A 23,080-nucleotide genomic window follows, 5' to 3' on the forward strand; every position below is an offset into this window, starting at 1 on the left:
GACATCAGAAAAGGAGAAGGAAAAGAAGAACTGACATAACTGATCCCACATAAGCAGCTGTAAAAGGGGGACAGACATCCCAGCTGTCTGGCCTCAGAGCCATGGTCTTGCTTCCTGCTTGCAATAGCAGCAGCAGCAGCAGCAGCAGCAGCAGCAGCAGCAGGATGCACTGTGCTACAGGGGATTCCTGTTTCTGGTCTTCACATGCCCCTCACCTGTCACCACCTCCAAGATAGCATCACACTGTTCATACCCATGGCCACAGATGGCCGCTTCAGCTCTGTGGCAAACATCAGGTTTTAGAGACAGCAGAAAAAAAAAAAGAAAGAAAGAAAGAAAGCCTAACCAAGAAGGCCTGGGCTGCTACTTGTCAAACGTAGAGCCCAAGACTGAGATCATAAATCAGAACTGTAGTTAACAGTGTAATTCTCCTCCCCTAGTGTCAGAAGGAAACACCAGCACTGTGGCCAACATGGATGGATATAAGGCTCTTTCTCTCTCTCTCTCCGTGGGCTCCATCCCTGCTCAGAGAGTTTGTAGCTCCATTCCCCAGGCTAAGCCTCACTCCTCTCCTCTGAACTGGATGAAGTATCTCTACCACATTAGGGGGCGAGCATCAAATAAAACAATACATACAGGCACCCCACGTAGTGCTTGTCATCTGGCAGGCACTCAGTGGTAAGGCACTATTACCAGTAAGGACGCACAAAGGGGAAATCTGATGAGATAACGCCTCAGAAGACAACTGTGAATGAATGGGAAGCAGCCAGCAGAGAGGGCAGGAAGAAGGGGGAGGCAGGCTCTAGTCTCCAAATCCTTAGAAGAAACAGCCACATGGAGGGAGCCATCGTCACAGGAGCAACCATTGCACTACACAAGCTCGCTCAGCAGATGCAGCTAAATGGTTTCCAATTAATTAACTGATTACATGATAGAACAGAAGGGGATTCGAAAGAGCGCTGTTGACCTTTAAGAATAATTAATATCATCAGGATAGCAAACTCATCCAAGGAAAATAATGAGGAACATTTTCATATTGCATTCGAAAGCCATGGATGGCGAGGCAGATGGGCTGTATCTAAGCAGAGCCCAACTCTCTTCTAGGGTTTCCTGCCTCTTTTCATCACCCATCTCTCACTTCCAGAAAGACCCTGGAGACCTGTGTGGCCTTGCTACCACTGCACAGGGCTCTTGATGCTCTGGCCAGCTCTGTGGCCCTTCTGTTAGCCTAGGCAGAAGAGTCCCAAGATGCTAAGCACTGTATCCCTGAATGCTGCAGGGTACACTGAACGAATCAAAGCAAATCTCTTCTTGGTTCTTGGTGTCTAAAATCTTTTCTTTCTCTTCTGGTACCTCACCCAGGATTGACACCTTAAATAAAAAACCCTGTGCTTGTAGCAGGACCTCCTCTTTGAGACTCCCGCCTCACACTGTCGTCTCCCACAGAAGCTCTGACAGATGAAGTGATGTCAGTCAGTGTGGTCTAGGGGGGTCAAGCATCCATCTACCTTAAACATCAGGTCCCCCTGGTCACCTCCTCTAGATTACTAGTTTCCCACCTACAGCTCCAAGAGCACTTTATCCATCCCTTTAAGTTAGCATTTGTCATGCTGCCATCTCAAGAAAGGGGACCCTAAAAGCCTAAATCCAGGCCTTCTCTCTCTACATACATGGGTCCCTAATGTCTATCAAAATACCAGGAATACAAAGTCTTGAGTAAATGTCTGTTGAATGGGTTCAAGCATACATGAAAGTGACATAAAAATCTTCAATGTAAAATATATATATAAAATATTAACTCTGGGCACAGTAATGCATGTCTATAAGGCCTGCACTCAAGAGCAAGAGGCATGGTATTCACAAACTCCAGGTCAGTTTGGCTACACAGTGAGTTCCAGGCTAGCCTAGACAACACTGCAAGACCCAGGCTCAAAACAAAAAGGCAAAGAGAAACTAAGGCACCTTGATTGTTCTCTACGTGTCCCAGGGATACAAGAGTAGTGCCTCTAGTTAAACACCAATGACAGAAGACTACATATCCTGCGTTGCCCAAACAGTCTAGTCCACATCTGTTGTTCTGGAACCCCATTGTGTTAGCTTCCTTTTTGCTACCCAAAATGTCCTAGTTTGGACTTCACCTTATAAAATCGCCCCATTTATTGAGTGCCTACTGTGTGCCACACACCTAAACGACTCAAATCTATAAACAAGGAAGGAAAATGAATTCTCCAAAATAGTGAGCTTTAGTGTCAGCAGGCTTTCTCTACCTACTACCCGACTCAACACATTCTCATTTGGTAGCTTTTCCAAGCTGGGAAATGCCAGTCACTGGGTGTACAGGGTGAAGGATCCACAGTTCTCTAAAGAAATCTGTTCATTGACTGTGTTTCTAGAACAACTCAGACAAGTGGTCTTGTCCAAATTAGACAAGAATTTACATTTCTCTGTGGCCTCCACTCCTTGTTGGCCCTACAGTGTCACAGTCTGGCTTGCAGCACCTATATACACAGGTCTGTGTTTAAACATTAGAACGGGAAAGTCAGAAAACATTCACAAGAAAGACCCACATAAAATACAAGAGACCCTGGGAAACTATTCCCAGTGCACCATAACTCCACCCCGACATCATCCCCGTGCCTCAGAACCCCATTTATCTTCACTGGAGCTTTTGCATGCAAGCTTATTCTCCAGAGTTCGAGACCTGATACATGCCCTTCCTTCTGAAGCCCACGTGATGTAGTGTAGACTAAAGATCTCCCTCCCTTTACTGTCTCCTGAGGGTCAGAAGCACTGGCTTCCTCTCTCAGCCATGGCATCTCTCCTGAGCTGCAGCTGTGGGAAGGGCCCCTCTACCCTCTCCACCAGCCTTGCCTCATCTCTGTCTCACTCCCAGTGTCAGCTGAGAGCCTCTTTCTCTCCTTTAATTTATACTTCTCTACTCTCTCTGTTAGTGGTCTCATGACTCAGGGCTTTAATTTATTCACCAAACAATGTCATTACACCACTGTTTTCTGTAATTTATACCAAGCACAGGATTTTGGCTTCTGTGGCTCAACTCTGCAAAATGTTTGGGAAAAGCAATGTCCATCCCCCATCCCCAGTAGCTCCAGAGAGACTTGCAAGGGAGAAGCAAGACAATACTTTAATCTCCTGCTGAATATTTGGGACATAGGACCCACACCTATCCTACTTGGTTACATCCCCTACATGTTTCTTCCCTTCAGGCTGAGAAATTAATGGAAACTGAGTGATGGAGGATTTGTACCTGTTTTTGTCCTTTAGACAGGGTCTCACAGTATTCCAGACTGGCTGTAAACTTACTGTGTAGCCAACAATGCTATGGTACTTCTGGTCTGCCTGCCTCCACCTCTTGAGTGCTGACATTACAGGCATGCACCACCATGCCAGGTCTCTGTGGTACTAGGACTTGAACCCAAGACTAAGCAAGTTCTGTATCAACTGAGAAGCATCCGCAGATCCAACTCCCCTTTTTTGGTTGGTTTGTTTGGGTTGTTTGGGGCCTGGGGGGTTGTTTGTTTGTTTGTTTGTTTGTTTGTTTGTTTGTTTTGAGTCTTCAGAGAGAATCTCTAGTCTGACTTTGAACTTACAATGATCCTGCCTCTGCCTTAAGTTCTGGTGTTTACAGATGTGTGGAGCCACATTCACCTCTGCAGATAAGACCATTTGAACTTAGAGACATGGGGAAAGAAAGAGAATAGAACACATGAATTCATTGGCCTGGATGATGGCCAGTGGTCATGGTGTGAGCATAGACATATATGGATTACAATTCTGACACAAAGCTCCTGGCACAGGGGATAGGGAGGTCTGTGTGACAATCATGATCACTGTTTAAGAAAGTATGCTATCAGATGTGGCCAGCTCTTCACTGACCAAGAATAGCAAGCTGAGATAATTCTTCCCACTGTCCTATGGCTGATCTCAACTTCATTTAAAAAACCTTGAACTTTGTACCAAAGTGAAAACAATTAATTAACTTGCTAATCATTTTTTTCTGCTATGGGGACATTTCCATACTTGGTAACAATAGTCATGTGAGCAAACTGAAGAAAATTAGGATATAGTAATCATTTTCAGGGAAATTGAAATAGTGAGCAACATTTATCGAATGTTTGTTAGGCACTAACTACTATGTGCTTTAGAGATATTTCTTAATTGTCTCATCCTGACAACATTTTATGGCCCGTGTTATTATAATGATTGATTCTCATCTGACAGATAAAGAACCCATGGCTTAGAGGTGAAGTAGCTAGTTCAAGGTCACAAAGCTGGTAATGTTAAAATAGAATCTGAGTCCACTGTGTTTAATTCCAAAATCCACGACTATGTCCATACCAATATACCATGTAGTGCGCTCTCTCTCTCTCTCTCTCTCTCTCTCTCTCTCTCTCTCTCTGTGTGTGTGTGTGTGTGTGTGTGTGTGTGTGTGTGTGTGTGTGTGTATTCTGAAAGATGTCTAGATCTCCAGATTGGAATGCTGTTTTGTAGCGTATAGATGAAAGTCTTCCAAGAAGGAAAGAAGTTTATCACTATGGACACTATAATGCAACTAGCTCTGCTGAGCTGCTTCCAATGGTTTGTACTCCTCTGACCATGCCTGTAGGAAAATCTATGTTAAGTTCACTTGTTCCAGACCCACTTAACAGAAGAAACACGGAAGGCTCACCCCAGGAGTTTAGCCTGAAAAAAGAAAAAGAAAAAAAAGATCGTGGTGGCTCACAACCTTTCAGAATCCAATAGCCCTACTCTATTCCTCAGTTCAAGTCAACCCAGATCCTACATCACAGTCTTGCATGACTTCGGGCTATGGCTGGGTAGGTGGTAGGAAGAGCTCTTCCATTTCTTCCTGTACATCTGCATCCCACCTGGGAGGCCACCAAACAAATAAAAACAGCATACCATGCTGGGAGCACTTCAGGACTCAAGTCAGCCATTAGCAGCTGAGGTGATGGCAACAAAGGCCAGACTGGAGCCTAGAAAACTGTAGCAGGAAGTCCTGCGCTGTTAGCCCTGTCAGTAAGGGAGGGTCATAACTAGAACCCTAGCCATGGTGCTGAAGTCTGCAGGTAGGGCAAAGAATAATGATTTTTGCCAAGAGAGGGGAAAAGATTTTAATATCCCTGTGTTTGAAGATGCTGGCTTCCTGGTTGTGCTTAGGAAGGTCAACTGACCTTTTCACCGGTTACAACAGAAAAAGCATGAGATGTGGAGCAGGCATTAACAGATATAAGTCCATCTTTACTATCTGTATGACCATGGGCAAGTTACATAACCTTTCTGAGATCCAGTCCCCCAGTGTTCCCCTGTAAAACAAGGGTAGTACCAGTTATGCAGTTATTGTTGGGAAAGTACCTAGCCTGGAACCAGTCACAGTCTCTTCCCCTGCCCATTGGCTTTTCTTCCTGATTGCTGTGGATATGTGCACACACACACACACACACACACACACACACACACACACACACGCATGCGTGCCCACTATCCATTCATTCTCTCCTCTTGCTATACACTACTACAATTATTCTTTCATGAACAAGCCTAAGACCTTCCTGAATTCCTTCCCAGAATCTCCAGAGTACAAGAATCTCTCTGCCTCAAATGGTCAGAACCACCCAGCAGATGGTAATATGTTGACATCACTAGCCTAAGAAAGCTAATTTTATCTTCCGAACTAAATTGAACACCCCAACTCTGCCTGTTCTAAATCTTACTTCAGTGTTCTCAGTTTCTTCCCCCACCCCAAGGTGTCAGGCTGCCACAGGGAGTCATTTTCAAAGCACCTGGGCTCTGCTATTCACATAACTGCCTGATAACAACTTTCAGTTGCTCTTCTGTGTTTTCAAGCTTCTTTTCAGCAATGGCTCAACTGTCATAGTATCAGCAATGAAAACTGTCATGTGCTTTCCATGTCATGGGATAGGAACAGAAAGAAAGAGTAAAGTGGGTGGTAAATGTCCCCTGATAAGTCTTGAAGCAGCACAAAGATGCTCAAGTCTAGAAACCAGGTGGCTGCCCTCCTATCCATTGGTGGTAGCCAAGGAAACGGCCCAATGTACCAGAAAAGATACAAGACTCAATAGTGAGAGACCTAGGTCCCTGTACACAATACACTAATTTTAGCTAGGTGGCCTTCAGCTACTCACTCACAGACTCACACACTCACTCACTCACTCACTCACTCACTCACTGACTCACTCACATCCCTCCCTGATGAAACAGGGATGGTAGTAATTGCTACTTCATCTTAGTGCCACATACATAATGCGATGGTCTTTGGGACATGTGTCTATAAAGCACCACAGCCTGCTGATTCAGGCAGCCAGGCAGTGTGTTGCTCAAGTAATTAACCATTGGACACTAAATGAAGAATGCCAAGGAGACACTCAGAATAGCAAATGGAACAGAACCACACAGCATCAGTGATGATTCCTACTCTGTGCCCTCGTGGAGGCCCCCCCAAACAAATGCACATCTTCTGCACAGGTTATTCAACAAATCTAACACGGGTTTGGAATGTTTGAGGTCCATCAATGAGAATCATGAATCCTGAACAAAGGAAATAAGATACTTCCCTTGAATTCTGGTACAGGGTGTCACCCAGAGATATGAAAAAAAAATGAATGTACTATATTCCAGGAATTCAAATGTATTACTTCTGCCAGGTCGCTACAAAATCCTACGATGGATACAATGTTAGCAAGAGCTTGAAGGGATCAGATGACTTGACCAAGGTCTACCAGTTAGTCAACAGTCAGCTGGAAACAGCTCAGTTCTGCTCTGCTCCAACACTCATATTATCAAACCAAAATGAGAGAGGTGGTAGCAGGGCAAGAAAATTCTAACACAGCCCTGTACCCATGAAATCCATAAAATGCACCATCCATAACCTTTGCAAAGCCCAGAATGGGCATTGCACATTGCAGGATCAGCCATCCAGGTTTTCTTGAGATGGTTGAGTGTTATGAAAAGGTCTGCACCAAAGAGAAAGACTAAGGAGAGACGAGACAGACATGCCTGGGATGAGCCAGGAAAAGAGAGAAAGCTGCCGGATCTCAGGGCTCAGAAATGCAGTTATTAATATCCTAAATGGAGTTCTGACTGCTTAAGCTTTATTTAAGAACACGCCTGACTGTATAATTACAAGGGCTTAATTTGTTTTCTTTTCCGCACAATAAATAAGGAGTACATGGTTGCTCTTAGCAAACACCACCCTTCCTGGTATCAGGGGAAATTCCTTAGCTGTGGAGGGATGCTTGGTACCTAGGATGGGAGGAGCAGAGATGGTCCACACAGAGAGGTGAGCTGCCCACCCCGAGTACAGAGATAGACTTACTAGACAGGTTAAAACAATCTAGGTGCCTTTTTACTCTGGGAAATGTGAGTGAGAGCACTGAGGTCACTTTAACTCCCCTGTGGGATGGCCCTGCTGGTGACCTGCTCTGAGTGGCACCAACACCATCTTCAGTCAGGTTCAGTGGGCTCAGGATATCCTATACAGCTCATTAGCCATTGCTTTGAAGTGTCGCACAGATGCCTTTGGCTTCTGGACCTGCTCAATTGCCCTGGAGATGAAAAAGAACCTGGAGAAGAAGAAGGTGAGGGAAACTGGGGCTGACTGAAAACCCCAAAGTGGAACAAAACCAGGTAAAGGCTATTCCTTGAAGAAGAAGAAGAAGAAGAAGAAGGAGGAGGAGGAGGAGGAGGAGGAGGAGGAGGAGGAGCACAGCACATTGAGGAATCTGGAAAGCCCAGGATTTCCAGCACCAGAAAAGACAGGGGGTTGATGTCAGGGTTGTCCCAAGGCTTCCTTGCATCTCTATGGTGCTACTGCACCCAGGTCTCTGCATGGACCAGACAATCACCTTGTAGACTGGCACAGAGGGTATGGGTTATATATCTTAAACATCAGAGTCACAATTAGGATGATATTAAAACCTTTAGGTTTCTCAGATAGAAGTAGATGCTATGATACTTGAAACAACTGAATGTGAGGGACAGGCCAGGCCCCTGGTGAGGAAACACCAAGATTTCCTTGTGGAAGGGGGCACAGAGACACCGGATGCAAGTGGCTGGCAACAGACTTGGCCATAACAGGGCAGGCTCTGTTCTTCTACATCCCTCGGTCCTCTTTGTCCTCAAAAGTTGTATGGCTTCAGTGAATGGGTGTCAGATCACAGGGCCCACCTGAGTCACAAAGTCCTTAGAAGCAAAGCATGATGGTTTGAATGTGAAATGTCCCCCACAGGCTCCCGTGTTTGACCTCTTGGTCTCCAGCTGGCAGTGCTATATTGGGAGGCTGTGGAACCTTTGAGAGACAAGGCCTAGCTGAAGGAAGTGAGTTACTGAGGGACACACCTTGAAGTTGTAGCTGAAACCAGTGCCCCCCTCCATGCTCTCTCCCTTCTCCTCTCTTCTTCCCCTCCCTCCCTCTCACCTCTCCTCTTTTAGCTTCCTAACATACCCAGATGTAACAGGTCACAAGCTCCTGTGATTATAGCTAGAGATACTTTCTGCTGTGTCTTAATCTCCATGATGGACTACAGCCCTTCCACCATACACCAGGATAAATCTCCTTCCCATAAGTTGCTTTCAGGTATTCCATCGCAGTGATGAGAAAGGTAACTGGTACCCAAGGATTCTAACCCTTTTGCAAGATTGTCCTTGAGGCCTGTGGTGGTTTGAATGAAAATGGCCCCCATAGGCTCATAGATTTGAATAATTGGCCACCAGGGAGTGGCACTATTTGAAAAGATTAGTAGGTGTGGCTTTATTGAAGCAAGTGTGTCAATGTAGGTAGGTTTTGGGGTTTTAGAAAACCCATTCCAAGTCCAGAGTCTTTCTCTCTATCTTCCTGTTGTCTATGGATCCAGATGTAGAGCTTTCAGCTACCTCTCCAGCACCATGTGTGCCTGCAAGCCTCCATGCTTCATGCCATGATGGCAATGGACTAAACCCCTGAAACTATAAGGAAGCCCCAATTAAATGTTTTTCCTTGTAAGAGTTGCCATGGACATGGTGTCTCTTTGCAGTAACAGGATGGTTGTGAGTTGTGTTGTGCACTCCCATAGGCATGTGGCCCCATGAACACACTGTGTCTCTGGACATAACAGCATCCAGTGCCCTCTACCTAGGGTGGTTCTCATCATTCCAAGCATCAACTCTTTCCCACGTGCCAAGTCCCAGCTACTGATGGGTTTTAGGGCTCCTGTCATCACTCCAGGAAGCTGTCTCTGCTGTAACAGAGACTTTTGTCCCCTTCCCAAAAGCCGCATCATCTGCCTTTGCTAAATGATCTGGAATCGCAGGCCTCATCTCATTGTATCCTAACTGCTCTACACTGTCCCCTACCACCCCAAACTCTTCCACGAAGTCAAAGACCTAAATATAAGTTACTGGCATCTTTGTCTAAGGTAGGGTAGAGCCTCAACAGATGTCTTTGGAGGGAATTCATATATTTTGTATTTCAAAAAAGGGCCCCATGACTCCAAGGATTATTGTGAGTAAGTATCAACCACTAAATGTCAGGTTCTAGGGAAGGGAGAAGCTGTCTCAAGGGAAGAGGTTGATGTCATTTCCATCAGCAACATTCTTTTCAAGATCTTTAAGACTTGATCTTCCAACTGAGATGGTAACTTATGTACACTTATCAACATTTTTATCCAAGCCTAAGAGTACAAAGCATTTTGGTTGATCCCCTACATTTAAGCACTGAGTTCATAGGAAGATGGGAAGGCCTAGAGAGATGGGCAACTCCCTGGACCAACATTACCCATTCCCCCAAGCAAACACAGAATACAGCATGGCCCTCAAGATATCCTCTTGGGTGCTTGTCAAAGTCCTTCCCATTGTTGTTCACTGCATCTTCACAATGACCGTGGGGTGTATAGACAGTCCAAGCTACAGGATTAGGCCCATTTAATAGATGAGGTATGAAAAGGAAGAGACCACCTGTTCACTCTTTACAGAGCAGGTCTATGCTCTTCCGCTCCCCATGACAAGAAGGCAACCATCAACCGGGGCATGAAAGGCATTGGAAAACTGGCTGTCTATACCTTGAGACCTGGATTCTGGATTTTAGCTCCCAAGAGGCCCACTGTAAAGTTCCCAAGGATTCCTGGGACCCTATCACTCTGGAAGACTTGCCTCACAAGAAGTGACACCCTCCCTGCCCCCACAACTAACCTCAACTTTAAGTGAAGTCCCCAGCAAGGTAGATGCCCTCTACCAAGAAGAAAGGCAGGTGTCTTTGAATGGTTCCCTGAATCCCAGATCATCTGAGGAATTCAACCTCCTCAGGCTGTATAGACTGGCAGCTCTGATGAGTGTTATCCTGAGAGGAGATCAAATCACAGAAAAGGCTATGCTAGAGAAACAGAGTGTAAACTCAGAGATGGAGCAGCGATGACCAGAGTAAGGAGAAACATCTGTATTTGAAAAGGAACTACAGCAGGCAGGAGTGGATGCTTAATAACCAACCACACTCTACAGCCAGCTCTGAGTCATTACCTCATACTCTTCTGTCTCAAGTCCCTCATTTAGGGTGACAATAACACACTGATGCAACTCTCTCCAAGACAATAACTGCACCAACACATCTTAAAAATTGCGAGGATGGATGTGCTAGAAACTTCCTAGGAGACCTACAGGGCACCCGCCTAGCTCCAAGCAGACCCAGACCCCCTGCTGAAATTCTCTACTTCCCCACCCACTCAACTGCGCTCTCTGTCTCTCTGCCTGCCTGCTTGTCTGTCTGCCTGCCTGCCTCTCTCTCTCTCTCTCTCTCTCTCTCTCTCTCTCTCTCTCTCTCTCTCTCTCTCTCTCTCTCTCTCTCTCACACACACACACACACACACACACACACACACACACACACATACACAGAGTCAGCGTCCCAGAAAAGCCTCAAAGCCAAGTGCTTAGACTTTGGAGTTGTTAGAGTTTACCAAGACTGAACTTCTGAAATGACTTTAGGGGACAGGAAATACCACAGAGTAGGCACCTACTCTGTGCAGCCACAGGAAAGGGTGTCTTGTGACTGGTATTAATCCCTGTCCTATGAGAATTATTCCCTAGTGTTTCAAGAAAAATCTAGGGCTTGGTTTTTAAGGCAAGGCAACAAGAGGACATGGGTGACATAGCTAAAGCAAGGCTCATAACCTCATTCATTTTCCCATTCTCCAGTCACTCTTGCTCATTCTTCAGATATTCTCTTAACACTGAGAAAGCATGATAGGAGGAGACTCCGTCCTTGTCACCCAGGATGCCTGTCACCGCTGCAGAGCCAGGCCTTTCTGCAGGCTTGTTTAGCGTCTATTCTGGGCTTTTCAGACAGGTTGCAGAGTGTGCTGAGGGAGATTCCATCCGCAACCAGAGACGAAGTCAGCCCTGGGCCAGTGCAGGGCTTATTCCTCTGGGAGACTTAGAGGCCTTCAAACTCAGGGCAGTTGCAGCAGATGGATTACCTACGACCATCCAGCCAAAGCAGAAGCTCTGTGAAACCAAGGCGATCCCTCGGAGACAGAGGGGTTAAGCAGGGAGGGAGGGAGGAAGGGAGGGAGGGAGGCTTTTGCAAATTCATCAACAAGAAACAAGGGAAGAGACATGAGACGCCAGCTTGCTAAGGAATGAAGTGGAACTGAAATTAATGATGACTCCAAAACAGCCAAGGGACTAAACTCATTTTCTAAATCTGTCCTTAACAAGAGAAATGGACAAAAGAGATGTGGACAAATGGGAAGTAATGAAGCCTTAGGGGAGGGGAAAAAAAGGAAAAGAAAATCTACTGAGAATAATCAAGACTGGAAAATATGAACACACCGTGTAACCCCCAAGGCTTGGAACCGTGCAGCCCAGAGGCCAGAATGTTTACTCAGCAATAGACTGGATATTTCAACATTAAAAGTTGACGGAAAAAAAAGTCTTAATGGTTTGGTTCAGGGGATCCTGCGACCTGACATGCCTGGAATCAGAAGAACGGCATGTAAGGTGACTTTAGGACTTTCCTTCTAAGAGGGCTTTGTGAAAGATATCGTAAGCATATACTGAGCCAGCGAGAGCAGTCCATGGCCACGTTATCTAGGCCACAATTGTCCCGCCCTAAGCAGATCAGGATGCTGACCATGAAAACAGGGAGCAGAGGACATGAGTACCCAGGACCACAGGAGACTGGAGGAGAAACACAAACGGACATGAAAAGAGAAAATCAATTGAGGAAGCTTGCCACCTGCCTCGCCAGGGAACAAGGCATAATTTCTACACAAGGCCCCAGGAGAGGCAATTGCCCAGTCAACTAATGGTGTCAGTGGACTGGGAATTGGCTGTCTTTGCAGACAGCAGATAAATGTGTAGAGGCTGAGAAAGTCAAGTTGGGAAATCTGCAATTTGGTGAATTCTGCGGCACAAATTCATCTGGGGCTCAATAAGACGGTCCGTGTAAGAAGAACAGGAAAATATATGCTCTGTGTCATCAAGTGTCACAAGGGCTGGACTGTAGGAAGAAGGATAGGACACACACACACACACACACACACACACACACACACACACACACACACGTCTGCAGGGGTCATACAGTTTCACCGCACTGGGAGGAGGCAGCTGCCCAAGCTGCCCATGTAGATTTGACGTCCCAGGATGCTGGAGCAATGCCATGCGCATTCTTCTTTCCTATACCCCCCCACAGGTGTTATAGTGGGGTGAGCACATACAGACATAGGCCTGCCCGAGGCAAGGCCCAAGGAAGAGGGAGAGAAATCAGCCCCCGAAATGGGTGGCTGGAAGTCTGGGGTTCTTGCTACCATAGAGCACAGAATGGCTCGTCTCCATTCAGTTGATCCTTGAGAATCTTTTTGTCCTTGCTGAGAATCCACCCACTGTGAGTAACTGCTACTGGCAAGCTCAGAGGCACCGCCCACTCACCTACAACCCTGTCAGTGACCAGGCAGGAAGAAGGTACTCCTTTGGTGGATTCTTGTGGGCCTTCCTTCGTCAGAGCCCATTCTAAAGCAGACAGTTTATCACCTTCCTCTCCAGCCTGCTTCCTGAGAATTGACAACAGCCAGGGCTGAACAGAAGCTGGGATGAGGTTAGCTGTGGTTGGCTTCAGGCTCTGCCATTTGGTAGCTGTGGAATTAGGCAAGTGGCCTAAACTCTGTGCTTCAGGTGGTCATGAGTAAAGTAGGGAGGATGAGCAGAGCATGACATAGAAAGTGCATATGTGGCAAAGGGGTTTTAGCACAAGGCCGTGGCTTCCAGAAGCCACATCCTTGGAAGTCATTGGACGGGGATGCTTGACCCTCCAGAGAGACAAGATAGAGGCAGTGCAGGAGGGCCAAAATAAACTGACAACAGCTTTCCTCTGGCCTTGGTCCCCTGTGGTCCCAGCTGTGACCCAGCTTAGACGGTTTTTTCCCAGGAAGAATTTCCCCAAATGCTGTAAGGTTAAGACTGGGTCATTTCAATAGTGCCTTGTTTTAGAGTTGTGGAAACAGGCTTAATAGGTTTAAGCCGCTTATCCAAGATCACTGCACAGTAGAGAGAAACATCGCTGCCCAGAACCACTACATCCAAACAGTACCTCTGAGACACTGACAGCCATCCTCGTGAGCACCTCCCCCAACCTTGGCTCCTCGCCAGGCCTCCGCTCAGATACACCACTGCATATGGTCCTGGCCCAATCTCCCCCAAATCAGTGAATCCATGGAAATCCTATCCCATTGGGCAAATTTCAAGTCCCATTCCATTGACAGTTTTTTCTGTTTACCTGATGGCCAGACACAACAGGATAGAAGCAGAAATGCATGTCTAAACAGCTCTAGGAGGGAGTTCAAGTGGGTATGACTGCAGATATCCATGGTGGCAGCAACTGTACCCTAAGCAGGCTTTTCACCCAAACCCATAGACCTTCCAAAGCCAACTCCACAGTCACCTTCCCACCACAGACCATCTCTGACCAACAGTCCCTGAGGGTCCTGCAGCACCTCATGTAGGAAGACCCAAGAATGGCAGCTCTCTCTGCTGCATGTCAAAAGTTGCAGAACTGTCACGTGCTCATTGCCTGCTAGTTTGTATATTTAAATGATAGAAGGCTCAAAGCTAGCCCCATAAGAGTGTCCCCACTCAGTGGTCATCTGAGACTCTGGCATAGTGAAGGAAGGCATGTGGCAACAATTAAGGCACTAAGAGTGATACCGAGTAGAGCCACTGTCGTTTATGGCTTCTCTCTTTCATCTTCTACTGACCACAACAAGGGTTTCTTTCTCTCACACATTACATGACCAGGGAAGGTCAGCTGTGGTGTGATCCCATCATCTTCCAAGCAAGACTCAACCTGCATCTGAAGCATCACTATAGTCCACTCCATTGCAGAGTCAAAAGAGATCTAATGGGCCTCATGCAAATTCTTGAAGCTTCTGTCAAGAAAGAGCACAAGATGTGTGTGTGCTTGTGTGTGTGTGTGTGTGTTTGTGTGTGTGTTTGTACGTGTGCATGCTCATATGTATGTAGGTATACATGTGTGTGCTGGTACATATCTATGTGTCGGCGCATGCATGTGAAGGCCAGAGGCTGATATCAGCAATATTCGTCAATCACTCTTCCACCTCCTTCTTTGAGACAAGGCCTCTCAATCACACCCAGAGCTCACCAAAATGCAGGTCTCACTCACATTCTCTGGGGTTCCCCTGTCCCCACCTTCAGGGACTAGCCATAGTGCCCGCCAGGCATTCCCATGGATTCTGTGCATCTGAACTCTACTCCTCTTGCTTGATAAATGCTTTCCCTCTTAATCTTCCTGCCTCCACTTCCCAAATACTGAGACAACAGAAGTGTGCCACCACATCTGACAGGAATGGTATTTTTTTTAAATGACTCAACTGTGCACCTCTCTCTTTAACACCATCCAACGGAGCTCTTAACTCATGTAGACAAGAAGTCTGAACAGCTCTGAAATTTTCTGGAAAACTGTCCATATGTGTGTGGAGGGATGGTTTCTCTGTGGATAAATATTTATATAATTTTGGAAATGCCAGGGATTGAACACAGGGTCATTTACAAACTGGGCAAACAGTCACTAAGCTATGCCCTCATCCCCCTATATTGGGGTAAAATCTATAGCTTTACTGACTCTCTCTAAAGGTTAAAATAAAAATAGGTGCCACTTTGTCAAAGTCCCTGAAATGGTAAATTTTAAGAACAGGAACCACGTCGTGTACGTTGACTGATGGTCTACAGCATGCAGCACTCTGAGGGGACACAGCCATCTCTTAAATCACACTTCACTATATATGTATTAAGTCACATAACAAGAGACTGACCGTCACACTGTCAATCAAAAAAGAAAAAATAACAACTAATCTATACTCTCTCTTATTATGGGCCAGACAATCTCTTCAATGCTTAATCCGGGTTAGCATGTTTCATCTGGCTAATAAACAGGTTATCCTCGTTTTCCAGATGCCTGCTCACCAACACCATCCCATTAGTGATGACATTTAGAGAGAGGTGATAACTCATGCAGGACACTGGGGGGACATCCCGAGCAGGTAGAGCTGAGAAAGCTCAGAGATGCACTGTGCTGTTGCTTTTGTGCACAGCATTGCAGGAGGGTGCTGTTGGCTATGACTTGGCAGTGTTAATTTTTGTTCATTCTGGTTCTTGTTGGTTCGCTGCGGTATGCTGTGTTTCATTTGTAATGCTGGGCATTAACCCAAGGCTTCATATACTTTAATCAAGTTCTCTACTGTTGAATTACTCCTCTAGCCCCACATATTCTTAGAATGTCAGCGATTCACATATATACTTATTTTTTTATTAGCGATTCACATATATATTTATTTTTTTATTAGATGCAATGGTTTCTGCCACACACAGGAGTCTTAGGGACTTTGGCTAGATAGGATCCAAGGAAAGTTAGTATGGTAATTTCACAGAAAGAATGCCACTCTAAGTAGTCTTTGCCCTGACCTTGCTTCTTGGTGAGAATCATCAATCAAGACATCTTCTCATCGAAGGGTAAGCGAGGCAGACAAGAGCCACTCACCTTGTTCCAGGTACTGAGCACAGAGCAATGAATCTTACAAAGCCTCCATCCCACAGATGTTTACATCCCAGTGGAAGACAGATAGTGTAAACTACCATACAAGTAACTAAATGCTTGTTTAGTTGCATTTCTTTTCAGTAGTAAAAAGAAAAACAATCCAAGGAAATTATCAAGCCACATGATATAACAAAAAGCTTGTAAAGAGAAGAAAAGGCCACTAAATTTGATTGGCCATAGAAAGCTTGAGAAAGCAGTGACATTAGAGAAAACGGTGGTAAGCAGGCTTTAGACACAGAGATCTAGGCTGGGAAATTTCTCCAGGTCAGATGGATCAGTGGATTTAAAAAAAAAAAAAAAAACAACTCACAAGGTGGGGAATGAGCCTCACACATCCAGGAAGTGAGGAAAGGCTGAGGGCTACAGCAGAGAAAGCACAAGGGAATTAGACAGAGAGAGAAGCCATGTCTTGAATCCTGGGGCCATAGTGAGGGGCCTGGGCTTTTACTGTAAATAAAGCAGGAAGTAATTGGGGTATTTTAAGCAAAGGAGCAGCACCATTGAATTTATGTGCTTAAAACATCACTGTGAGGCAGGCCAGAAGGTGCACACCTAAGGTCCTATTCTCAGGAGTTAGGGATATTGGAAATGAAGAAACAGCTTCAGCTACATAGTGAGTTCAAAGCCAGCTTAGGCTACCTTGGCTCAAAATATAAACAAACAAACAAGAAAGAAAGCACCCTTACACACTTACTGAGAGTGAACTGCCACTGTGAAAAGCAGAGACAGGCAGGCTGGCTGGGATGGACTGGGCGTGTCCGTCCGCCAGTTAGAAGGACCAGGCTAGAGAACTTTGAGTTCGGTGAGATCCTGTCTCAAAACCAAAGCAAACAAAGCAAGAATCCCACCTTGGCTGAGTTAGGCTTGATATACGCCTTAGCCACCCACCGAGGGGTATGGAGCAGAGAGCCAAGAGGCAAGAGTGGGAGCAGGGATAAGAATCTGAATTTGAGAATTCTTTCTAGCAGCTCTTCCAGGTTAACTATCTGCGATCTCTGAAACTGGATACCAGCGAGGAGGGAGGGTGCCCTGAGCCTTTCCTAATGTGCTGAGTTAAGCTCTTTGCACGCTCTGTCTTATTGAAGGTTCAGAGCAATCCTAAGGAGGAGGGGCTCTCAAAGTCCCTTCCAAACTCTCAGAGGCTTACTAGCTTCCCTAACGTCAGCAGCAGCAGCAAGAAAAAAAAAACAAAAACAAAAACCTCAGATCGGACTCTCTCAGAGTCAGAATAAAGCCTTGCTCTATTACCATCAGGAATCTAGAGTATTCATTCAGTGGCTGCATGCTCCACAGAGAACAGAGCAGGAAGGCCACTTGCATAGGGACAGTAAGGAGACAAGTATGACAGTCATCAACCCCTCTGAGACTTAGGGGGAAAAAAACTCTCAGTGCAAGGGTAAGGGGCAGGCAGGGAGGTAAGTAAGCATTTACTATTAAAATATCATCACATCAGCCTAGAATCCAGAATTGGACTATTTCAACCTCTAGTGGTTTGTGATACATAATAAATCAGCCTCGCCGTGTTTTTCATCCCTGTCTCCTCAGGAGAAATGGATCGCATACTGTCCAGCCAGTGTCCAGGAGGGTGGGGCCTGCAGGCATTCACTGATGTCTATCCACCTAAACACTGCTGACTTTCTCTCCTTGAACACATAACACCATCTCTGCACCCATGCCCAAATCAAGGCATTCTCACCTTCTGTCCCCCGCACACGGGACAGTGGGCAGCCAGCATTGCCAGCTAAGCAGATCAAGAGGCTGTCCGCTTACAGCAGTGTGAGGAGGAGGAGTCTGTCGTCCTCAGCTTTGTAGACAAGAACCCACAAGTGAACATGAGAGAGAATCCCGCCACAACCAACCCAAGGGATTAAAGAAAGTCTTCTGACTTGCTGAAATCTTACATTAAAATATTCTTGGAAATAAGTAGGCCATAGGCTAAGGCTAAGAAATCTCTCACAATAAAGATATTCAGTTAGTAATGCAACTGTTGGTACAGGATCTGACCTGAATAGGGAGAGAAACTAAACAGCTTTCTCAGCCGAGCTCTTTGAGGCTGGATGGTGCTCAGTCTCCAGGGAGAAATTGCAGCTCTCTAATAAAACTTTAAAGACCCCCACATCCCGCCTGTAAGAAGCGCTGGCTGAGAAAACCAGAGAGAAGAAATACTCCAGGCACAGAAGAAAGTGCAAAGACTTCAGAGTCAGAGGGGCTGGAGGCCTCAGCCTGACTACTCCACTAGCTTACGGTGCGGCCTTAGGCGGAATCAGCCGTGACTTGTGCCCATCTACAGAATGGGAACAAGGGAGCTCTAGGGCAGAGATGACTCAAAGTGAGGTGAGGCCATGTTCCCTGGTTCATAGTGAATTCTAAATGAGTATTAATTAGCCTTTTCCTTTCCCTCATCTTTTTTGACACATGTATATATGTCTGTCTGTCTTTCTCTCCCTCCCTCTCTCTCTCTCTCTCTCTCTCTCTCTCTCTCTCTCTCTCTTTCTCTCTCTCTCCCTCCCTCCCTCCCTCTTTCTCTGTCTCTCTCTGTGTCTCTGTCTCTCTCTGTCTCTGTCTGTCTGTCTTTCTCTCTGTCTGTCTGTCTGTCTGTCTCTCTGTGTGTGTGTGTGTGTGTGTGTGTGTGTGTGTGTGTGTGTAGCTTATGTATACAGGCATTCACATACATGTGTGCATGTAAAGGTCAGAGGCCAACTCCAGATGTCATTCCTCAGGAGCCATTTCACAAGATGGGCTCTTTCACTGGCCTGGGGTGGCTGAGCCAGCTGGACTGGCTGGCCAGGGAGCACAAGGGATCTGCCTGTCTCTGCTTGCCCAGTGCTGCCGGCATTACAAAACCATGTCTGGCTTTTTTTTTTTTTTTTTACATAGATTCTGGAGATCAAACTCAGGTCCTCATGCTTTCACAGCCAGCACTTTACCAACTAAGTAAGCTGTTCCCTAGAGACTTGTATTCCTAGTGCGATTTTCTAGGCATCTCAGGGTTTTGGTGGCTATGAGGTTGGTCTTGTTGATTGGTTTGGTGCTGGAGGTGATGGTGGTGGTGTGGTGATGGTGGTGGAGGTGATGGTGGTGGTGTGGTGATGGTGGAGGTGATGGTGGTGGTGACGGAGGTGGTGATGGTGGAGGTGGTGATGATGGTAGAGGTGGTGGTGGTGGTGGAGGTGGTGATTGTGGAGGTGGTGGTGATGGTGGTGGTGGTGGTGGTGGAGGTGGTGATTGTGGAGGTGGTGGTGGTAGTGGTGATAGTGGTGGTGGTAGAGGTAGTGGAGGCCTTCTCCCCCATAGGTATAATGGAAATATTCCTCAGAAGAGACTCCAAGAACCTAGAGAAGCTTGTACTTCTACTGCTTACCAGTACGACCCTCTCTGGGCCTAGGAAATCAAACTGCCTGCCATGCCAGCCACCTGGATGGCTGTGAGAACTTAGTGAGATGAAGTCTATGTAAGTTCCCTGAAAACCAGGAAGTGCTCTAAGGAAATACCATTACTGGGGCAAAGTTCATAGAGGGCATCTATATGACTATGCCTATGAGGACACCCCCTGGAGATCCAGTCAGCATGTGAACCTTCTAGAGAAAACAACTTTCTTAAAGGGAAAAAAGAACCAGCTGCAGAAGTGGTTCTCGGAAGACTGAGGCTCCCATACTTAGTCAGTAGATGTGGCCTCTAAACATTTAGAAGTAAGAAAGTCAGAGGCTCATCCACTGCTCAGGTCTTGCCTGGAATAAGCAGCACTTGGAGTGATCTACATAGAGTCTAGAGCAAGGCAGACTAAGCAGAGAGAGGAGAGGAATGTATTAGGGCTGATTCATCCATGTTCAAGGGAAGCAGAGAGTGGGTGTTGAAGACAGGTGTGATACAGGCATGAGGGAAATGGACTGTGTTTGTGGATCAGAAATCCAGCTGTTCCAGGATATGCGAGAAGTGAGAGAAGCCACTGAGGGCATCTTATCCCTACCCTTGGGTTCTGGCCCCAGCAGCAGCAGCAGCAGCAGCAGCAGCAGCAGAACACATTGTCATATCAGCGAGCATCACTTCAGAACTCTACTTGCTGGGCTAAGAGTCACACAGGGGACTGGTCATATAGTCTTTGCCTAGAACACACACTGCCTTTATGCTCGCTTCGCAGCCTAGCGTGCACATATTCCTGTTATCGAGTTGAAAAGTCCTTATCCTTGAGGCACTTAGGTCTAAACAAGAAGGTTTTGTTTTTGTTTTTTGTTTTATTTTTTAAAAAGAACCCGGTCTCTCAAAAAAGTCTTTCCTGAATGTGTGCCCACCACTCTCTTATTTTTATTCTGCATCCAGCAAAAGAGAGAAAACTGGAACAGTCAATAGGAGATAGTCAGTCACTCATAGACCCTGAGGGAAGCCTAGCATTCTGATGTCTAGCTATGTTTGCTGCCAACACTTGACCTTCATGCCATGGGCTCCTTATCTGATGTAGGGAAGTGTTACACTAGTGACAGGGAAAGCTTCAGGGATGAGGGACAGTTGCCCCACTCAGATGACTGAGATAACTTGGGCAGGGACACCCTTCCCGCTTCTTATCCTCTACAGAGGGGACAGCCATATCCCTTTAAAAAAGAAAAAAAGAAGAAAAAAGCAGCAGAAAAAGAAAGAAAGAAAGAACCACCAAGCCGGGGCTTGGCAATTAGTGTTGGAGTAAGTGATCGCCTTGTGACTGCTCAGCTGGGGCCTGAAGACTTGTAAATGCATTTAGAAGACAAAAATAGAAGATGTTGTGAGAGAGCAGCAAAACCTGGACCATTTGCCAGGAGAAAATGTCCCAAAGCTGCCGGGAAATTCACTCAGCAGGGATGTGGGGTGTGTCTTCATAAATGGACAAAGTTTGCTCAGAAAACCCATGCCTGAGCCAGAGTGTGCCTTGTCCTGTGGTCTCTGCTGTCTGGATCCGTCAGCCTCCTCTGGAGTCACCCACTGTGTCTAACAGCAGCCCCTACATGAGCTGGGAACGGTGCTCCAGCTCACCTTGAGTAAACAGGAAGTCTGGTGGCATTGGGCCACCACCTCATGTAACAGCAGTCAGCTGGAACTGTCCTGTGGTTCCCCAGCCCCAATTGTCCCCACCTGATCTGCTCTGGACACGTGGTTTCATGACCTCTGTATGTTGTGAGAAAGGAGACCTCTCAAATGTCAAAGGCTCTTTCCCTTGGGGACTTTTACAATGAAACTCAAATCCCCAATAAAATAAACACCTGGAACATCTGGTCCGAGGCTCCTCTCTGGTTGCAGCAATGCTGGCTGGAAGAACACGCACATCAAGAGAATCATGCCACAGGGTGTCAAACAGGGCAAGGGGCAAGAGTGAATTAGTTAAAAGGGAGGTCTTGGTCACCCCCATTGTTAGTACATATGGCCCCAAGCAATAGTCAGGGAGCTTGCTGTTTCCAGAGGGAAGAAAGAAAATTCAACACAAAACAGAGGTGGCTGAAAAAGATAAGTAGCTATTCACCCTGTGCTTGGGAAAGCGCACAGACCCAAGTGTATAGCCATGACCTCTGTGAAAAGAAACCACTCCCCAACCATGGTTCTTGAGGATCTCTTCTGACCCCTGCATCCACTGCTCTCCACTTCGCCACTGTTTATCTTAGAAGCACTGCTTTTTTTATATATATATAAGAGATTTCTAGCCAGCCAGCCCCCTTCCGTTATCAAGTGCCAACTACCAGAGGCCAAAAGAAAGACTAGTCAACTTGCCAGTAGGTCCTCGGTTTCCTCCGCACCCATTGCAGATGCGGTGGTACCATCCAGCTCATGCACAGTCCCTGCTCTTTGGGGGCATACCCACTGAAGGGCCACACAGCTATTCTCTTGAGGAAGAGCTGACTCAGGCAAAACAATCAAACAAAAAAAAAAAATAAAACAAAACACGTGTGGAGGAGGTGACGGTTGATTTGATTTGATCTGATCGCTTCCTGGGCTTTCTCTCATGCTACCTTCCTTCGTCACAAGAAGTGACTTTCCTCCCTCCAAATCCCATAGTGTTCCTACCAGATCTAGACTTGGAGAAGAAGAATCAACATGGATGGCTCCACTCCTGCAAGGCCTCGCCTCTGCCCAGAGAAGCCATTTGACTAGTCAGGCACGGCAAGGAAGGAATATAGAGTGGGGAACATCCAAGCACAAGTACACATGGTCCCTGGGGCCATGTTTCCTCTGCCTCGTCCCAAACCAAGACCTGTGATCTCATGTGGATGTTTCCACTTCTCCGAGTTCTTCCACTTCTCCTAAGCTCTTCTTAGAAAGACTCGGTCTGATGTTGCTTCCTCCTTCTTGTGATCCCCAAGAGCCACCCATACACACACCTACCATCCTACACAGAGTCTCAGTAGAGTCGTGTCCACATTAAACCCCACCGTTTACCGTTTACAGTCCCATAAAACTCAAAATTTCATTACGGAAAATGTACAACCATGGGAGCTAGGAGACTCTCCCACTCAGCCCTGGCCTCCTCTTACTGAAAACCTGAGATTACCGAATCCCGAATGCTCATGCTAAGGAAGAAAAACTAGAATGCCTAAGAAAGTTAAAGGCTTTGTCCAAGGACAGCAAACACCAGAGCCCGCTTCGTTGCCCTGGATTTTCTCCGTGCATGCACCCCTTCAGCCTCTCCCAAAATCCAGTTCTACTCACATGTAACGCAAGTGGGGGTTCTTGGCGAAGGCTCTGGGCTGAATGTTCCGGAGTCCAGAGTTCTTGATGGTCCTTAGCATAAAGAAAAAAGACAATTAGAACTCCAGGGATTACAGCCAGAAGGAAGGCAACCTCTGTGAGTGGATGTAGCTCTCTTCATAGTCACCCTAGATGGCCAACTCTGGGCTCAATGAGAGAGAGCAGCCCAGGTCCTTTAAAGAACTAGGTGAAGGCTGGGATATGGACCAGCAACTGAGAACCAGGGCTCCTGATGTTCCGGCAACAAGGAGACTTCAG

At 46.5% G+C, this 23,080-nt stretch overlaps 1 protein-coding gene across 9 annotated transcripts in view; it reads right to left on the minus strand.

Moving 5' to 3' along the window:
• Positions 1-23,080, minus strand: part of NTRK3 (neurotrophic receptor tyrosine kinase 3) — a 403,447-nt gene that overhangs the window by 301,252 nt on the left and 79,115 nt on the right. For all 9 annotated transcript variants that reach the window (XM_084773602.1, XM_084773598.1, XM_084773597.1 and 6 more), the window contains one exon: positions 22,784-22,855. In XM_084773602.1, coding sequence (XP_084629728.1) covers positions 22,784-22,855 — 72 coding nt within the window. The remainder of the gene's footprint in view (positions 1-22,783; positions 22,856-23,080) is intronic.

The sequence above is a fragment of the Acomys minous genome, assembly GCF_964271855.1.
Source record: "Acomys minous genome assembly, chromosome: 2".
Lineage (NCBI taxonomy): Eukaryota > Metazoa > Chordata > Mammalia > Rodentia > Muridae > Acomys > Acomys minous.